General features: G+C 46.3%; 1 protein-coding gene across 1 annotated transcript; it reads right to left on the bottom strand.

The window, feature by feature from the left end:
• Window positions 1-7,895: 7,895 nt before the first annotated feature.
• LOC129636754 (spermadhesin Z13-like) lies at window positions 7,896-14,403 on the bottom strand. The gene is made up of 4 exons (XM_055560364.1): window positions 14,358-14,403; window positions 11,963-11,992; window positions 10,954-11,095; window positions 7,896-8,082 (listed from the first exon to the last, which is right to left on the bottom strand). Exons 1-4 carry the CDS (start codon window positions 14,401-14,403, stop codon window positions 7,896-7,898), a joined length of 405 nt encoding a protein of 134 aa, XP_055416339.1.
• Between the last annotated feature and the right edge of the window lie 4,521 nt (window positions 14,404-18,924).

Below are 18,924 nucleotides of genomic sequence, written 5' to 3'. Positions count from 1 at the left end.
CTAAGTTGCTTTCAAGCGTCTGAGCTGCCCCCAGCTCTCTGTCCAGTCTGTAAAGGACCACACTGGAGGAGAGACTGCCTCCAGAGGTGTAGGCCCCAGGGGTCGGGCTCTCAGGACAATCAATCTGGGACTGAAGGTTCCCAGGGGTCCCCACACACTCTCCCGTCCTAATAACATGTGAGGAACCCTGGGTATCAGTAACTGTGGGCGGCCAGTCAATCAATTTTCTTTTGGACACTGAGGCATCTTTCTCTGTGCTCACTGAAGCCCCTGGTCCACTTTCCTCCCGATCCACTACTGTAATGGGACAGTCACAGCCAAATGCTATTATTTCAGTCATCCTTTAAGCTGCAACTGGGACTCTGGGCTGTTTTCTCACAAGTTTCTGATTGTGCGGAGACTCTCTCACCCCTTCTGGGGAGGGATTATACTGAGCAAGGTCCAGGCCTCTATTTCCATGAATATGGAGACTTCTCTCTTTCTCCCGTTAATTCAACAAAGTGTAAATCCTAAAGTGTGGGCTAATGGAAAAACTGTGGGTTGAGCACAAAATGCTGTTCCTGTCATTATCAAGCTCAAAGACCCTAACCTATTTCCACATCAAAAGCAGTACCCACGAAAGCCCGAGGTTAAGGAAGAGTTAAAGCCCATCATTGAAAAGTTAAAGGAGCAGGGGCTATTCATTCCCTGTAATAGTCTATGCAACACTCCTCTTTTGGGTGTGAAAAAGTCAAATGATGAATGGAGACTAGTTCAAGATTTATGAATAATAAATGAGGCTGTGGTTCCTTTTACTCATATGCAAAAACGAACGGATTTTCTTGCTTACAGGCCTGAGTAGACACTGAATGGATTGAAGCCTTTCCCTGCCATGGTGAACAGGCTAAGGAAGTTATAAAAATTTTAATCCATGAAATTATTCCCAGGTTTGGGCTGCCACAGAGCCTCCAGAGCAACTATGCTCCACCTTTAAAGCTGCTTTAAATCAAAGGGTGTCAAAAGCTCTAGGAATAGAATATCACTTACACTGTTCCTGGAGACCCCAATCTTCAGAAAAGGTTGAAAAGGCTAATGACATTATTCAAAGACATCCGTGTAAGCTAACGCAGGAAACACAGACAGTTGCTTTAAAGTGTTACCCCTAGCTTTAATGAGGGCTTGAACCGCCCCTAACAAGAAAGGGCTGTCTCTATGGGAGACCATTTTTGCACACAGATATTGTCATAGACCCTAAAGCCTTAGAACTAACTATTTGACTCAGCTTTCAGCTTTTCAACCTCCTCATCAATTGAAGGCTTCCCATGGTGGGTTTCTCTGGTTGAAGAAAAGACTTTCTTCAACTCTGTGAATATCTTCACCATCAGCAACCAGGTGTGATGTCTCTCTTTAGTCTAATGATATCTAGCAATCCTAAGATGGACTGGTGTAACATTTTGTACCTTAACTATGGATATACTGTGACTTTCAACTTTGATTATACATTACTTTGGTTTAATGACTATTTTGCTGCACATAAATAGGTAAATGCATCTAGATCTGGTGGTTTCCTACCTGATGCTTATCAAACGTGGGATAAGATCATATGGATAACTCCTGAAAAGGAATGCCTACTATCTAACACTCCTATATGCTTGGAACAAATAGAGCCATCCCCAGAAGTTAGCTGACAAGTTAATTACAATGATTGGAGACAATTGAGATTTTTGCCTCAAGAAATACGCAATGTGATCATTCCTGTGTTTTCCAATGCCAGTTCAGGTCCTCCCTCTGCCTGCCCAGGAACTGATTGGGACTGGATCCCTCAGTCATGCTTGTTTGCTCCAAACGGGACCTACTGGATACATGGCTCTTACCTATGGGCATGGCTTCCCCCTGGCTGGATAGGGAGACGCACCCGAAGATTACCTTTTACTCATGGCTTTGTATTTTCAGAGCTTCCAGAGAATCCTGCCAATCTGCCACACCTTAAAACTCACTGGGCAAGGTCTGTATTTCACTGGTATGATTATCTGGCTGCAATATTCATTCCCTCTCTGGGAACTATAGGTGTTATGCTACAAGTTGATGCTCTGACTAAGTTTACTCAACAGGCTTTACAAGAGTCTCAAAAAGCTATTTCAGCCCTTAGTACAAATTATTATATTAACCAAATACAAATTAGAAAGGTGGTTTTACAAAACAGATTGGCTTAAATATTCTAACGGCCGCACAAGGAGGAACTTGTGCTATTATTCATACCCGATGTTGTACATAATACCAGATATGAGTACTAATGTTACTCACTTTACTAAACACATGAAGAAGATGATTCAGGCTATGGATTCTCCTGAAGTCTCAGTCACCTCACTTTTGGAAATGTTAACTAGCTCCCCATGGTGGAAAACTGTCTTAATCGTGATAGTTCTAATTGTTCTGCTTGAACTGTCTGCTCCCTGCACGTGTAACTGTGTAACTAAATTTGCTTCCAACCGTTTGAAAGCTTTTAAGTTACGAATGGTTGTATAGCCTCCTAAAAGTACCACAGACTCCTCCAACTATTATTTGGGGTCCCTGGATCAGAGACCTCAATATGAGAGTTAGGAGAATATGTTGCCTCAACAGATTAGGGACGATACCCTTCAACAGCAGGAAGTAGTTATGGAATGAAAATGATGCCTCTTTCCCTTGGCAACATAATTCTCCTTAAAGAAAAGGGGGGAATGAGACGGTCAATTCCTAGGCAGGTTGCTAAGAAGTCCGGGGACCTCAAGCAGGAGAGAGCGGTCTGGAATTCTCAAGGAGGAGGAAAGGACACATGTCTTATTCCCCCCCCTCTACATTCCTTAGTCTTAGTCACATAAAATTTTTTTTTTCTTTAAGCCGGAAACTGATGATTACACAACAAAACTCAGTTTAAACTCTGTACTATGGATTATATAGCAACAATGTATCCTGTTTGAGAAATCTGTATGCAGGTCGAGAAGTAACAGTTCGAACTGGACATGGAACAACAGACTGGTTTTAAATAGGAAAAGGAGTATATCAAGACTGTATATTGCCACTCTGCTTATTTAACTTCTATGCAGAGTACATCATGAGAAACTCTGGACTGGATGAAGCACAAGCTGGAATCAAGATTGCCGGCAGAAATATCAGTAACTTTAGATATGCATCCTTATGGCAGAAAGGAAAGAAGAACTAAAGAGTCTCTTGATCAAAGTGAAAGAAGAGAGTGAAAAAGTTGATTAAAACTCAACATTCAGAAAACTAATATCATGGCATCTTGTCCCATTGCTTCATGGCAAATAGATGGGGAAAAAGTAGAAATAGTGGCAGACTTCATTTTGGGGGGCTCCAAAATCACTGTAGATGGTTAAATTAAAAAACACTTACTCCTTGGAAGAAAAGTTATGACCAACCTAAACAGCATATTAAAAAGGAGAGACATTACTTTGCCAACAAAGGTCCATCTAGTCAAAGCTATGTTTTCTCCAGTACTCATGTATGGATGTCAGAGTTGGACTATAAAGAAAGCTGAGCACCAAAAACTTGATGCTTTTGAACTGTGGTGTTGGAGAAGACTCTTGAGAGTCCCTTGGACTGCAAAGAAGTCCAACCAGTCTATCCTAAAGGAAATCAGGCCTGAATATTCATTGGAAGGACTGATGCTGAAGCTGAAACTCCAATACTTTGGCTACCTGGTGTGATGAACTGACTCATTTGAAAGGACCCTGATGCTGGGAAAGATTGAAGGCGGGAGGAGAAGGGGATGACAGAGGATGAGATGGTTGGATGGCATCACTGACTCAATGGACATGAGTTTGAGTAAACTCTGGGAGTTGATGATGGACAGGGAGGCCTGGTGACCACGGGGTTGCAAAGAGTTGGACATGACTGAGCGACTGAACTGAACTGATCCTGCTTGAGGACAGTTTCTCCTTCCTGAATACCTTCTGACTAATCCTGATATCAAATGTATATTATGGAAGTGGGTCTGGTAGGATCTTTCTATTGTTAAGTTCTAATCCTGTTACCCTAAAATGTAAATTATGGGAGTGGGTCTGGTAAAATTTTTACAACCTTGAGACATTCTTTTGATTTATTGTAATAACTAATTTAAAAAGTATGTAATTCCCTTGCCAATGACTACCAAATGGGGCATCCCCCCTCTGATGTCTATGTCAGAAACTTTCCCTGTCCCTTTTCATTCTTTAATAAAACTCTGCTACACAAAAGCTCTTGCGTGATCAAGCCTGGTCCCTGGTCATGAAGCTAAATCTTCTTCTTCGGAGATCGAGAATTCAGCATTGTTCAGCATAAGCTATCAATTGTAGAGTTATCCATTCAGCTGAATCATGATGTACTAATTGGGGACCCTCAGAAGCAGGCAGGTGAAACTGGAAGTGTTGTAAGAATGCACTTCTGGCCCAGGGGACAGTGTGAACTATGGCAGGAAGATGCCCAAAGTTCTACTGGGCCCAATACTCAGAGTGTGATGGCTCAGCCCTGAGAAAGCATATAAGGAAGAAGACATTAAGAAGGAGGGAAGGTCAGATGGAAAAGATTTTATAAACTTTAACCAGGCTTCTCTGTCCACGGAATTTTTCTAGGCAAGCATACTGGAGTGGGTTGCCATTTCCTTCTCCAGGGGATCTTTTTGACCCAGGGATCGAACGCTGGCCCTCCTGCATGGCAGGTGGATTCTTTACTGACTGAGCTACCAGGGAAGCCCCAAACTCTGCTAAGATGAGTAAATTTAATCTTAATGGCTGGGATTCATAGAAGGGCTTTCAACAGGAAGTGAAAATGGAATCAGATCCTGTTTGGATATATGTGCCGGATAGTGGCTGGTGAACTGCAGGAGAACAGGATGAAAGCTTTCCTAATATCTACAACATCAGCAAAGAAAACCCACCTCCAGGAAACTCACTTGTGGGAGGGAGATCCCAGCATGGCTCTGAGCCGGCCTCATCGGGCATTGTTGTTCCTGAGGGAGTTGGTGACCCAGCTCAAGGTCCACGAAGAGGCCCCCACACTACCCCCTCCGCTCTGAGCAGAAGTCAAAGACTTGAAGTCAATTTGGTCAGTTCCAGGCCTACAAGAGGCTGTGCCATTCAGGCACCACTGTGCTTTTTGATCCTCCTAACATCTGATCTGATAAAACGCAGTATCACCCGGCTTTGATGAACTGACAATGCAGGCTTTATGTTTTACTCTTTTCAGAACTTCATAAGTAACCCTGATGTACCGGAGTCCAGCCCTGGTTGGATCCAGGGATTCCCTCAGGATGACGGCTTCAGCGATTTAAAGGGATAGCGTCAGTGGAGAGAATCAGAGGCCTAATTATAATTGGTTTACCTGGGAAATCAATATACCCCAACGCTCAATTACTTTGGTCTGAAGAAAGAGTAAAGACAAAAGGAAAGAAAAGGAGACGAGAAAGAACGACACAGGGAGACCAAGCTTTGGTGAGCAAGGCCCGTAGCTTTATTTTTAGCAGGGACTTTTATACCTCAAGTTGTTCATAGAAGATAATGGGGGATGCAAAGTCATGTAAGGTCAGCAGACCTTAATCATTATTGCAAATACAAAGGCTTTAGGTGATTTACATCATCTTCTGGTCAGGAGACCTGCTAACATTTTTCTTCTGATAAGAATTAGTCAACCAGAAAAACGTATTTTCTCCAAAGGTGACTTTTCTTAGAGTTTAGTACCACTCCCCGAAAACACTAAACAGAGTTGCATTCCTATAGGTCAAGAGTGTCGTGGGGGGTAATTAAGGGAAGAATTTATTAGCTTAGGGGTCTAAGGTTATTATTAACATTAAAGCTTCTACTTATATTTCTTATATATCAACTATATGAATCAATACACTCCCAGGAACACAGTGGGTGAGAAATACGGAAACTTGGCAGCAGGCATTAACTCGACAAAGAATTCTTCTATTGGTTCTATTTTAACAATTTCTAACACCCCGGGAGGCTCTGCATTGTTAGAATAACTAAGTCTCCTTGTGCCTCGTTTGGCTGGGAGGCAGAAAACAATCACATGCATAGCTGTAGGGGTCCGGAAACTTGTTAGGCAGGTTAGAAAGCTTTCTGAGGAAAACACAATTGGAACACACCTTATTATACCCTGGAGACTTATAAACTAGAGCTCTAAGTTGCTTTTCTTATAGATAAGAGTGGTTGGGGATAGCCCCTCGTAGACTGTCAGAGGAGTTGGTGAAAGTCATGAAGCAGTAAAACAGACAGGTTTTGGGGTAGACGCTCAGGCAGGCCCAGAGGGGCACCCCTCGAGTTCTGGCTCGCCTTGCCCACCAGAACTCTCCCACATGACCTGGTCATGGGTGGGGACTCCCGTACTGGCTCCCGGCACTGATGCAGTACTAGGCTAGGGGGAATCAAAGAGATTCAACACATTCTCATCAAATATTCTTTACCATCAACCATGTTGCCAGAAAGTTTAGCATCGCGTTTCTCTTTCTGGGGAGGTTTTCGTTGTGAAGGTGAGAGAAATAGTCAATAGGCACAACTCCTGTCTCCAGACAGGCCTCAGACAAAGGAGAATTCCTCTGGTTTTAAAGACCTTCAGAGAGGATTTCAGTCACTCTCAGTGATGCCTGAGCTCCGACACTGTGAAATGAGGACTCACAAACAAAACAAAAAAAACAATTCCAGACAGGTAAAGAAACTTTATTCAAAATGATTACAGCAATAAGTAGAATGATCCAACCTCTACACTGACAAGTTTTTAAAGCTCAGGAGTAAGAAGTCTTTCCTTCCATGGAGGAGACAGATGACTGGGACAGACACAGAGGGAGGATGGGGTCAATATATGATCAGACAGGTGAGCAGAGGACATCTCTCCTCCTGCTCAGCTGATTCCTGAAATCTGCAAGGACCGTTTTTCTCATTTGTAATGCTTGCCCACCCTTAGGCACAAGGCAAATGTCACTAATCTCTGGGATGGAGAGCAGCTTAAATAGACTTTGGGTAAGTCAAATCAATAAGCATTTTCTTCCAACTGATTATTGGGGGAAACTTTCAGCAAAACATTAATGAGAAAAAAAAGCAATTTTGAGGACTGTGTCTTGTTTCCTCTGGGTTACATATGTATCTATATACCTGCATAACACCTATATAATGAACATAAATTTCCATTAGTATACTAATATATATATATATGTATACGTACATATATATATATATTAGTACGTATACATATATATGTATATGTATGTATATATATATGTACATATACATATATATATATAAAATATATGTATCTGCTATATATCTACATATTTACCATACACCTATAGACCTTAAATATATGTATTGTATATTCCCTGATGGCTCAATGGTAAAGAATCCACCTACAGTGAAGGAGACGCAGGAGATGTGAGTTCAATCCCTGGGTCAGGAAGATTCCCTGGAGGAAGAAATGGCACTTCAGTAATCTTGTCTGTAAGACTCCATGGACAGAGGAGCCTGGCAGTCAACAGTCCATGGGGTCGCAAAGAGTTGGACACGACTGAGCACAAACATGAGATACTATCTGTACCTCAAATTTAAAATAAATTTATTGGAAAATGCCAAAGGGATTTTTAAAAGATCAAGAAGGGAAATTTTATCTTTGGGAGGAAATTTTCACATCATCAAGATGAAAAATACAATTTGTCAAAGAATTTTCATATCAGGACTTTCCAACTCAAAAATCCGGGGTTTGCAGAAAGGCTGGGATAGAACTGGTGGATGATTCTGGAGGGCCTCAGTAGTCACCCTGCCTGTCACTCACCAGTGATGGTCAAGTTTATTTCAACAGTCATGTAAATACCACACATCTAGCTCCCATGGAGCCATTCACAGACAGGAGAGGGCACGGCTGCAGGTCTCTGCTCTCTAAAACCTACCCTACAACACACGACGGAAAATTAATAAGAAGTCAGGGGCTGGGTGGTTGGGCTTTCTTGTGTACTTGACGGTCATGGTGTTGGTACAAGATGTGTATTCCACGTGTGAAGTGTCACAAATCTTCCGTGAGTTAGAAGATTCTGGCGGCCCATCTATAATCTCGAGAGACTCTTTATCACAGTTGAGGCTGTTGGAGCAGAGGAAAAAGCAGGCATCAGCCTTTGGAATTGTGGTCCCTCCAGCAGGCAGCCTCCCCACCTGGACCAGACCCAATCACATAGCTTTGCTCACCAGACTTCTCAGGCTTGATGCCCACAGGGAAGGAGACTCACCCTTCTGGAGAGGGGCGTCACCCAGGACCCTCCCCTCACATGACTCCACATCTCCTGGGAAGCCCCACTGATGGCTCAGGGAAGCCCACCCTGGCCTTTGGGATCAGGACCCACTGGAGGGCACAGTACGGCCAACCCTGACCATTTCCTTGGACAAGCAGAGTCAGGGGAGGCTCAGATACGAGTGTGTAACACCACTCCTGGTTCACCCTCTGCACCTCTAGCACAGGGGGCCTAGGACCCCTCGTGGCCTCCAGGACCTGCAGAGGTGAGAGGGGCGGCCAGCTCTCCCTGCTGTGGGCAAAGTGCACACACGGGGTGTCACACTCCTGCTGAGGTCTCCGTCTCCTCCTCTTGCCCATCAGACCTGACCCCACCCTGTCTTCCTCTCTCAGCTACCAGAGTGTGTCCCACCCAGGAGGAAGACTGGAGCCTCTCTGGGTTAAAACGAGACACAGAAGGGACATCTCACCAGGACACACGCTTGACACTCTCTAAGTTAGTTGAGCTAACTTTTAGTTAGTTAGCTGTGCCCTCCCCTGTTTAGTTAGTTTACTCTTAGACTGATTCCTTCCTTGGTGCCAAGGACAGTGAGAACAAAAATAAATCTCTGCAAAAGTGGAGAGGTCAATCAGGGGAAGTTTTCCATATAAACTATCCCTCTGGCCATAATAGAAATGCGATGCAGGAAATGCCTGCCTCCTTCAGCCGTGGGGTGTGGTTTGGGGAGATGGTCTGAGCCCTGCTGTGGGGCAGGCATCTCCAGGTTGTCCTCACATGGAGCAGCTCCTCCGCCCAGTGGGAGACCTGACCTCACAGAAGGTCTGGAGGGACAGGGCCCTCAGTCACTAGAGAATATCACCTGTCTCAACCGCCACCCTGGACCGCATGTGGCCAGCCATGGAAATGTGGCTCCTGTGTTTGTATCTATGAAGACTAACCTGCTATAGAAGTGCTGTATTTTATTGCTACCTTGCAAATGCTTTTTGTTGCCACGTCATTTCATTCACTTTTCCCGTTATCATTCATTTACTCTTTCTTTCTTTCAATGCTTCATGCATTCATTTATTCAGTCGTTAGTTAAAAAATTATTCCCTGACCCCCCCCAAAGATTAAGCTGCTTTCTCTAGAGCAAATTTAGACATAAGCAAGAGTGATGTTATGCTGTCAATCTGAGAGAGTCATTTCCTAGGCAGGTTGATAAGAAGTCTAGGGGTCCCCAAGGAGAGAGGGGTCTGGAATTCTCAGGGAGGAAGAAAGAACAAACTTTTTTTTCCTCATGAAATTAAAAGACACTTACTCCTTGGAAGAAAAGTTATGACCAACCTAGATAGCATATTCAAAAGCAGAGACATTACTTTGCCAACTAAGGTACGTCTAGTCAAGGCTATGGTTTTTCCTGTGGTCATGTATGGATGTGAGAGTTGGACTGTGAAGAAGGCTGAGCGCCGAAGAATTGATGGTTTTGAACTGTGGTGTTGGAGAAGACTCTTGAGAGTCCCTTGGACTGCAAGGAGATCCAACGAGTTCATTCTGAAGGATATCAGCCCTGGGATATCTTTGGAAGGAATGATGCTAAAGCTGAAACTCCAGTTCTTTGGCCACCTCATGCGAAGAGTTGACTCATTGGAAAAGACTCTGATGCTGGGAGGGATTGGGGGCAGGAGGAGAAGGGGACGACAGAGGATGAGATGGCTGGATGGCATCACTGACTCAATGGACGTGAGACTGAGTGAACTCCGGGAGTTGGTGATGGACAGGGAGGCCTGGCATGCTGCGATTCATGGGGTCGCAAAGAGTCGGACACGACTGAGCGACTGAACTGAACTGACATTCCTTAGGAATATGTAACAATAATGTATCCTGCCTGAGGACAGTCTCTGGATTAAACCTTCTGGCTAATTCCGTTATCTTAAAATGTAGATTATGGGAGTAGGTCTGGTGAGGTCTTTACAACCTCCAGACATTCTTTGGACTCACTGGAGAGTATATAACTTCATTGCTAACACTAGAAAGAGTGTACTCTTTCTGACCCCTTCTGATGCGTATGTCAGAAGTTTTCTCTATCTCCTTTATACTTTAATAAAACTTTATTACACAAAAGCTCTGAGCAATCAAGCCTCCACTCTGGCCCCGGATTGAATTCTTCTCCTCTGGGGGCCAAGAATCCTGATGTCTTCCGTGATTCAACAACAGCCTTTCAAATTCCCCCAGAGATTTGCAGGGATTAATGGATGGGGCACAAATCCGAGAAAAATATGCCCAGCTGTGGACAGAGTCAGAGCAGGGGTTTCCGGTGTGATGGAAAAGTTCTTCGTCCAGTGAACTTGTGAACTAGGAAATGAGGACCCTAAGCAGCAGGTGGTGAGTCTGGGAGAAGTGGAAGACGCCTTCTAGGCAGAGGGGACAGTGTGAGCAAAGGCTCAGAGCTGCCCAACAGTCTGGTGGGTCCACATCTCAGTGTGAGCTGGCTCAGCTCAGAGAGGGGGCAGAGGGGAGAAGAGGTTAGAAGGGAGGGGAGATCAGGGGTCCCCTGGAGGGATCTGAAAGTCATGCAAGGAGGGTCAGCTTTATGCAGAGTGCAGAGGGCTTCACAGGGTCATCAGCAGGAGTGAGCTAGAGTCAGGATGTGCCTGGATGTGTGTGCTGGGTGGTGCAGGGGAAACGGAAAGGGGCAAAGAAGGACACCTTCCCATAAAACCACAACATCAGCAAAGACCACTTACTGGACATAGCGTACTTCCAAAAGAATTTTGTAACCTGGGTCCATCTTGATGATCCAGAGGCATTCCGTATGCAGTCCCAGATAGGGGAGGATCACTCCATATTCCTCTTCATAAAGGTCCCCACACAAATGTTTATCTTTAACTGAAGAGAGAATTACAGGTGCCCAGGAGCAGCACTAGGCCGGCGGGGAGGGTACCACCCCTGGGTGCCACACCACCGTACGTGGTCCTAACTTCCCCTTCCGCCAATCACAAAGGAACCTCCAGGGTCTAAGTCTGGAGTCCCCCAAAAGTGAATCTTATCTTGTACTCTGCAGCACATAGCAAACCCACACACACGTTACTGCAATTTGTTCTGACACCTGAATATAGAAGAACTTCAAACTTGCATGATGGAACATTTTTCATCAAGTGAGAATAAAGACAGTACTTTCCTCAGAGGTGTTTATCATCAAAAGACTTCCTATTTGTAAAAAATGCTCAGCGAGTACCTGGGGCAGAAGTCATCAGGGAAATCAATCGATCATCAGTCGATCAATTATCAATCATCAGTCAGCCCTCTCATCAGGAGGAAGCCTGTCCCTCTGCCCAGAACTCCTCCTGCTGCCAGCACACCCTCTGCCTGGACACGGTGATGCCCCTCAGGCCTCCAGGCTCTGGCCATTGGAGGCAGCTCTGTCATCCTGGGACACCGGTGCTGTGGAGAGGTGGTCCCACTCCTGCCCAGTGAGGTTGTGCAGGCAGGAGGGCAGGGGAGGCTTTTAGGCTGTGGAGGAGGAAAGGTGGGGAGGGGAGGAGGAGCACGGTGGGAGTCATGAGAGGTCAGGGGGTATGGGACCCTAAGGACTGTTAAAACCAAGGCTGAAGGTCAGCTCCAGAAATGCCAAGTTCCTTGGCCTTGGTTTACCAAAATGGTAAAGTGTTTTCAGGAGAGCTATTGAAACTGCAACCCCCAAGCACTTCTCTGTGTGATGAGCAGGAAAGGATGAAATAATATCTGTGCACTTACAGAGAAGCCCGTCAGTTGAATCTGATGAGGCTGAAAGAAACAAACAAAAAAACACAAAGTCAAGATGACAACGTAGAAGTTTCGGTAGAGTCAAGCCTTTTGCGTAGACAACGTGGAGAAGGGCTGAGTCTCAAGGAAGATGCAGAGCACGACAGAGAAGCCTGGCTGTCCCTGTCCCCAGGACAAACCTGGTCTCATAGGGGCAGGGCAGCATGGAGGCCTGGCCCTCCACCTTCAAGACGCCCTCATCCAGCTGCTTTCTCCTGGTCTCTCCGATTCCACCATGTCTCCTGCAATGCCCCGACTCCGGAGGCAATTAGAGGTCAGCACTAGGGGTGCTGACCCGTCTGTCCTGATTTCCCCAAGAATTTCCCAGTCTGAGCATTGTAAGACCCTCTCCCGAGAAACCTCTCCAACCTGGTCACAACAAGACATTTCATCACTCTAATGAACGTGAACTGTTTGGACAATTCTTTACTGAGGTCAGTGACCAATTTGAGGTTGAACAAAATGAAATGGATTTTCTGCTAGAGAGAAGTGAACCATTTGAATTTATGAAGTTTCACAGTACCAGGGAACTGAATCCAGGGCTTGGGTCAAGGGTGCTGATCCAGCCCCTCAGGCTCCACCATTGATGAGATCCTGGCCTGTCCTCACGATGTGATCAGTGGGCACAGACCGTGCATGAATCAGATGGCCCTGGGGCTTAGAGCAGCTCAGATGAGAGCTGGATGGCTTTAGACAAGGCATTTGTTGTCACAAACCTCAGTCCATTCACTTATAACTGGAAATTTAATACTAACAGCCTCCTTGGTTCCAGAGGACAGTCCACACATACACAGCTCAGTGCCCATCCCAGAGAGGCTGTCCACTATGCTCCCTGCCACTGTCAACCTCCCACCACATTCATATCCTTTCCCATAGACACTGCTTTCCTCAGTAAATCAAAATCAACAAACGCTCTGGAAGCTATGTGACCATAGATGTCATCCAGGACACCGGGAGCTGTCTCCAGCTGCCCGTCCTGAGTACCGAAGTGGCATAGGACTGGGGGCCACAAAGGAAACCTCCCCACCCTCCATGGATGGATGGGGCATCCATCACATTGGCTCTGAAAATACAAATCAAGATTTCTCTGAAAGCAGATCTCAAAGGCAGAATCACACATCTTCACATCGTGGACCCACACGTCTGGTGACCTCCTCTGATTTGAATCTGACATCCCGGCTTTGAAGCAGGGGAAGCAGGAGCCCCATGTAGGAGTTCACCCCAAAACATGCTGCCTTGATCTGTTGATTTGAACTGATGGTGCTTGAGAAATGGCAGAGGCAGGAAGGCTCTGATGGACTTGTTTTTACCTATGAGCTGCCCACAAAGTGTCCCAGGAGAGAACTGCAACCACCAGCCACCACCCGCCCACCCCCACCTCACCCAAGACCAGGGAGATGGGAAGGTCCTGATCACAGGAGACTGGGATAAATGCTGAAATGGATCTGTGCTCACACGCTGACAGCGCAAGCCTGTCCTCCCCACCTGCCTCCCACCCAGCTCCTAGTCATGACCACAGTTGTCTGCAGGGGAGCAGGGGATGGGGAGGGAAGCAGAGTGTGGGTTGATGAAAAGAGCAGTCTGAACAGAAAAGGGGAGAGAAGAGGGAAGGACAGAATGAGACCCACAGAGAACAAGGAAAGAAGGAGACAGAGGCTTCCCTGAAGGCACGGCTGTCTTCTTCTTTCCCTGTAGCACTGAAAATCCTCATGGGTCCCTATGTGTTTAGTGCAGGCCCAGCGCCCAGCCCCCTGCAGGGCTAAGACCCCCGTCAGGAGGTCCTCAGCCCTGCTGGAGCTGCTGCTCCTGCGGGTCATTCCTGAGCTCATGTTGCTGCCACGTCTCCCTCCCTGGGGGCAGATGCTGAGCACCCATCTGTCCTGGGATTTCTCCAGGGGCCTCTGTTTCCCCTTGGATGCCCCCTCCAATCAGGTCCAGCCTGAGTCCCACCTCCCGCACCCACACCATCACACTTCCAAGACCCATGAAAAGCTGCCCACAACTGGTTCACCTCCTCCAGGTCTGGACTGAGGACTGGCTGTCCCACCGGGCATCACAGGGGATACTGGCATAAGGCTGAGGTAGAGGGGAGGCAGGGGGCCCAGAAAACACATGTCAGAACAAGGAGAGAGAGCCCAGAAAATGTTTAAGAGTCATTATATGCTCAGCCCTGGGTCATGGCCATGCTGCTGAACCCTCCTTCTCCAGGCCAGGCTGAGGGTGCCATCTCCTTGGAGGAGGGCAGCTTGCAGACCCTCTTCTTGGGCAAAAAATGAACTGCACAGAATCTCCAGTTGAACAGGAAGCAGAGAGGCCTGGGGGCAAGGGGCTGGGGGCCAGGCTTTACCTGTGCTGAGCAGCAAGGCCCAAGGGATGACACTGGACAGCTTCATCTTCACAGCCTGGCACCAGCCTCAGCAGTGAGCCTGGCCCCGGAGGCCTGGGGCTATATATACACAGCAGCTGACACCTGACCTCCTCCTCCCCTGGAGCCCAGCCCGGCAAGGCTGCAGGAGCCCTGGGTTCTTTAGGAGAAACGGGTTGCCTGCTGCTTGCCTTTGTCTTTGTCAGAGATTTTCTGTGTCCTTTCCCACCCAGACTGGGAAATGATGGCCTGTTTCTTCTCTCCCTCTCCTGTTTTTGTGGTCCTCAATGAAGGTTGGCAAATTAGCCACAGACCACCAGGATGCCCTGTTTGCAGGGCCCTCTTCCCTGGGGTTCAGCTGCAGCGTGTCCACCTCTAGTTACTTCATAAACCTCAGCACGACTTGGATGGAGAGGAACAGAGACCCAGAGAGACCAAGGGGCTTGCCCACATCCCAGGGTGCCAGTGGCAGAATCAGGACCAGTCTATCTTGGCCGCCTGGTCTTAAGAGCCCTCCTGTGTCACTCAGGGCAGAGGCAGGTAAACAGCCCCCCGTCTGCTCCAGGTGTGGGTCACAATTGGTGGGGCAGCTGGAGTACATGTCAGCCTGTGTGTGGTGTGTCCACAAGGGAGAAAGGTGTGCATATGTTGGCATTTATTCTATACTTATACCAAGACCCACATGGTTCAGACTAGTGAGGGTGTTACAGTTATAAGAACCCAGAAGAGCTCCTTGTTGAAAACATGCATCAGAATCTCAACACGTGGAGGATATATAAGCCAACTTTCTACCAGGTATTTATCCAAGGAAATGAAAAGATGTCCACACAGAATGCTGTGTATGAATATTCATAGTTGCCTTATTCTATCAAAGAGTGGTAAAAACCCAAATGTGCATCCATCCATCCATCATCGAATGCATAAATTAAACATGGTCTGTCTATACAATGGAAGTCATTCTCCCATTTAAAGGAACAGCAGGCCAATTGCCTTTCAAGGACCATTACAATTACACACCAACCAGGAGAACACAATGTCCATATTCCTGAAGGTAAGCAACTCTGAATTTGATTAAATTTTTCAGAATTCCTTGGAGATTAGAAACGCTCATAAATCAACTTTTAAAATGTGCATTTCTCCAAATTTCAGTAATTTGGTCTCTTTTCCATGTGTCTAGCTCAGCGCTAGGCCTCTGGTGAAATGTCTGTTCATGCATATCTTTGGGCCAGTTTCTATTAGTATTGCATCACTCACTTTTCCTTATGGGTTGTAGAAACTGCCTGTTCTAAGTCTTATCTTTCTTTACAGAAGCCCTAATGGGTTCACAGTGGGAGAAACATTCCACCTCAAGCAGAGCCCAGGGAAGCTGCCTGAGCCATCTGGTCACTCAAGCTCTCCTGAGGAGGAGGCTGATTAGACAGGGTCTCCCTCTCGGAAAACAATGCTGGTTCTGCGTCAGGGGTTAAGCTCCCTGGTTGTGACTATGATAACAGGCAACAATTCCTCACAGTTCCCCTTCCATCTAGAATCTCTCTTTCCCTATAAATTCCAGGTTCCTTTCACACTCTCCTACACACAGAATGCTTCCTGGCCCTGGTCTGTGGAGAGGCCAAGGAGCTGCCCATGGATGGAAGTGCCTGGATGGAGGGAATGCGGGAACCATGGAAGGAAGGCAGGTCCTCATCTTACCTCCCAGCCCAAGCAGCCTGTCTTCATCCTACGTCATCCCACATCAGGCCCGCTGTCCTCCCCTGCAGTGTCCATGCTGTGCTGTGGCTGCCTGGGGGGAAAATCCAGTCCCTTTTCTAGGGGCACTCAGGAATCAAAGTCTCAGGTTCCTAAATTCACAACAGCCTCTGGAGAAAATTTATGGGGTAACAGCAGCTTTTGAGGACTTCCGTCTCTCAGATGGTTGTCCCAAACCTCATACCTGGTTTCTGAGGTTCCTAAACAGGCCTGGTCTCCTTGCTTCTAGCCCCTTCCCTGTGGACTGCTCCCTGGCACACCTCTCCTCTCCTCTCCATGAGATGCACTGGGTGTCTGCACCTGGCTCAAAGACCCCCTAAGTACCTCCTGCTCTATCAGAGCTTCCCAGTACTCTCTTTCTAGATCGTCCCATGGGTAGGCATCATCTCCTTCTCAGTGACCACAGTTTTATTCTCAGGGAGGAGCTGAAGGGTCTGCTGGGCATTTAGTAAGCTGCCTTCCCAGAACCACAGGTTTTTTCAGCGTCTGTTCCCCTTGCATGTGTCACAGGCCTTGGGAGAAGCTGACCCCAGACCCAGCTCCAAGGACTGGCCTCAGTGGTGAAGGAGGTGGTGTGAGTGTCCCCAGGAAGCTCCCCATCCTGGCAATGGTGCAAGAATGAGCATGTCCCCAGGTGAAGGGACAGGGGAGGTCTGGCTGCAGGGGAGGTGGGAGAGGTCTGCTCCACATCCTCCCCACTGAGGGTGAGGCCAAGTCACAAGGGAGGCAGAGCAAGAGGATGGTGGGCCGCCAGTCCAGAGCCGCTGGGCAAGCTCGCCCCAAAGCCCCTCCCTTCCAGCTCCAGGGGGCACTGCCCGTCCTTGTGGTTGAAGGCGTTTGGGATGGCATGTCAGTCTTTTGAAGGAGGAAATATCCTCACCTCTTCAAGGTGCCATGAATCCCAGAACAAAAAAGTGTTCCTAAATTTTCTTAGAGAGTCTTAAAAAAAGAAATACATTCTATCCCCTTTTTGAATCCTCAAGCTGGCAAACCTGCTCCAGCCCTGTTTTTGTCCGTGTGTTTGTGTGGAATAAAAGCAAAAATTTCAAATCCTGCAACAGAAAATTGACCAAGGGTGATGCCAGCCATTCTATATTGCTCGTAATGTAATGGAATTCCTTCCAAAGACTCATCAGTAAAGAAGCCGTCTTGCTAGGTGTTTTTCATAGCTGTACTTTATGATGTTAAGCTTGTACCCGTCAGTGAGTGGTTTCTAAGAGTTTTATTTGACATCATTAATGGTTACAGAATTTTGTTTCATTTGTTTTGAATCTATTGATGTGTCATTGTAGATTTTATGTTTATTCTGTTAACCTGACAAGTTCCTCTAAATAGGTTTTTGGTGTATCGTTGCACTCTTGGAATAAATCCTTATGCTTTACAAATATTATCACACTACTACATTCAGTTTCTAAAACTGTATTCTATTTCATTTTTTGCTCTTATATTGACATCTATGTTCTTGAATTAGATTGCATGACATTTTCTTTCCTGTACTGTTCTTTCCCATTACATGTATCAGATTATACTTACATCAGATTATTCTAAATTTATAAAATGAGCTGGGTACCCTTTTCACTTCCTCAAGATATCTTGGAAAAGTTAAAGGTCATCGAAACAGTGAATTTCATTGTTAAACTCTCTGGAACTATCAACTTTCTGAAAAGAAATCTTCTCATTATTAATTCCATTTTTTTTTTAAATTATGAAAGTATGATAACATATTTGCAGGAGATTTGGAAAATGTAGAACAAAGTTTTATATAGGTTATGTTCAGCTCAGCCTAGAATGGAAGAAATATGATTCCCAAGTTAACCTGTGTGAAGACTGGCTGGAATGAAATGCAGTATGTTACAGGATCATTGAAAATGCATGTGTGAACCTATACTCAGTCACTCATTCATTCATTTAAGAATTGCAACTTGGACACTGGAGTCCACAGTGGTATAGCCACACAACTAATAAATAAATGATAAGTTAAATGACTGAGGGATTTACACAAGGTAAGTGAGGGCGGAAACGGAGTGAGATCCCTGCACCTAAGAGATGTCAGGAAGATGATAAGGTAACGTTAGCCCTCAGTCTGAACCATGGTATCCTATATGAGGGGGTTCTGGCAGAGGGCGTGTGAGTCAAAAGGGTTGGACTGATGCGATCCTGGCAGATGAGATCGTGTGACAAAGGCATGGAGTTGCCCCAAATTCTTCAGTCTCCAAAACTCAATGTGTGATGGTCCAGCATTGAGAGGAACAGAGGGAAGAGGTTAGAAGGGAGGGAAGGTCAGAAAAGGAAAGATTTTGGAAAACTAGGCTAAGGTGGGTAAACTTTGTCCTGAAGACAGAGATCCATGGAAGGGTTTTCAACAGAAGTGCAAATGGAATCAGATGTGTTTAGATGTGTGTGCTGTTTGGTGAACTGGAAGAGACCAGGGTGGGATTTTTCCTAAAATCCACAACATCAGCAAAGAAACCCCACCTCCAGGGAACTCACTTGAGGAAGGAAGACTCCAACATGGCTTTCTGAGCTGGTCTCATCAGGATGGTCCAGAGAGACGAGTGGTGCTCTCAGGGGATTTGATGACCCTGCCCAACTCTGGGAAGAGACTCTACATCCCCCAACTCTCCAAAGAGAACAAGGTAACACAGAAGAGGATTCGGGTGTGCCCTTGTGTGTGGGGTTTGTGTCACACGGGCAGATATTATGCTTCTTGGTCCTCCTAACATCCTGGCCTCTGGTAAAATGCAGCATCAAAACCTGAATCTGGGAATATTACTAAGCCATAAAAAAGCACAAATTTGAGTCA

Source organism: Bubalus kerabau, chromosome 22, assembly GCF_029407905.1.
Source record: "Bubalus kerabau isolate K-KA32 ecotype Philippines breed swamp buffalo chromosome 22, PCC_UOA_SB_1v2, whole genome shotgun sequence".
In the NCBI taxonomy this organism is placed as follows: domain Eukaryota; kingdom Metazoa; phylum Chordata; class Mammalia; order Artiodactyla; family Bovidae; genus Bubalus; species Bubalus kerabau.
Note: the sequence above shows the minus strand (reverse complement) of the source record. Positions and strands in the feature narration are given on the sequence as shown.

Coding starts and splice junctions, on each gene's coding strand:
- LOC129636754 (XM_055560364.1), bottom strand. CDS start 14,403: ATGAAGCTGTCCAGTGTCATCCCTTGGGCCTTGCTGCTCAGCACAG. Junction 11,993..14,357: donor GGCCTTGCTGCTCAGCACAG/GTAAAGCCTGGC, acceptor TGTTTCTTTCAG/CCTCATCAGATTCAACTGAC. Junction 11,096..11,962: donor TTCAACTGACGGGCTTCTCT/GTAAGTGCACAG, acceptor TTCTCTCTTCAG/TTAAAGATAAACATTTGTGT.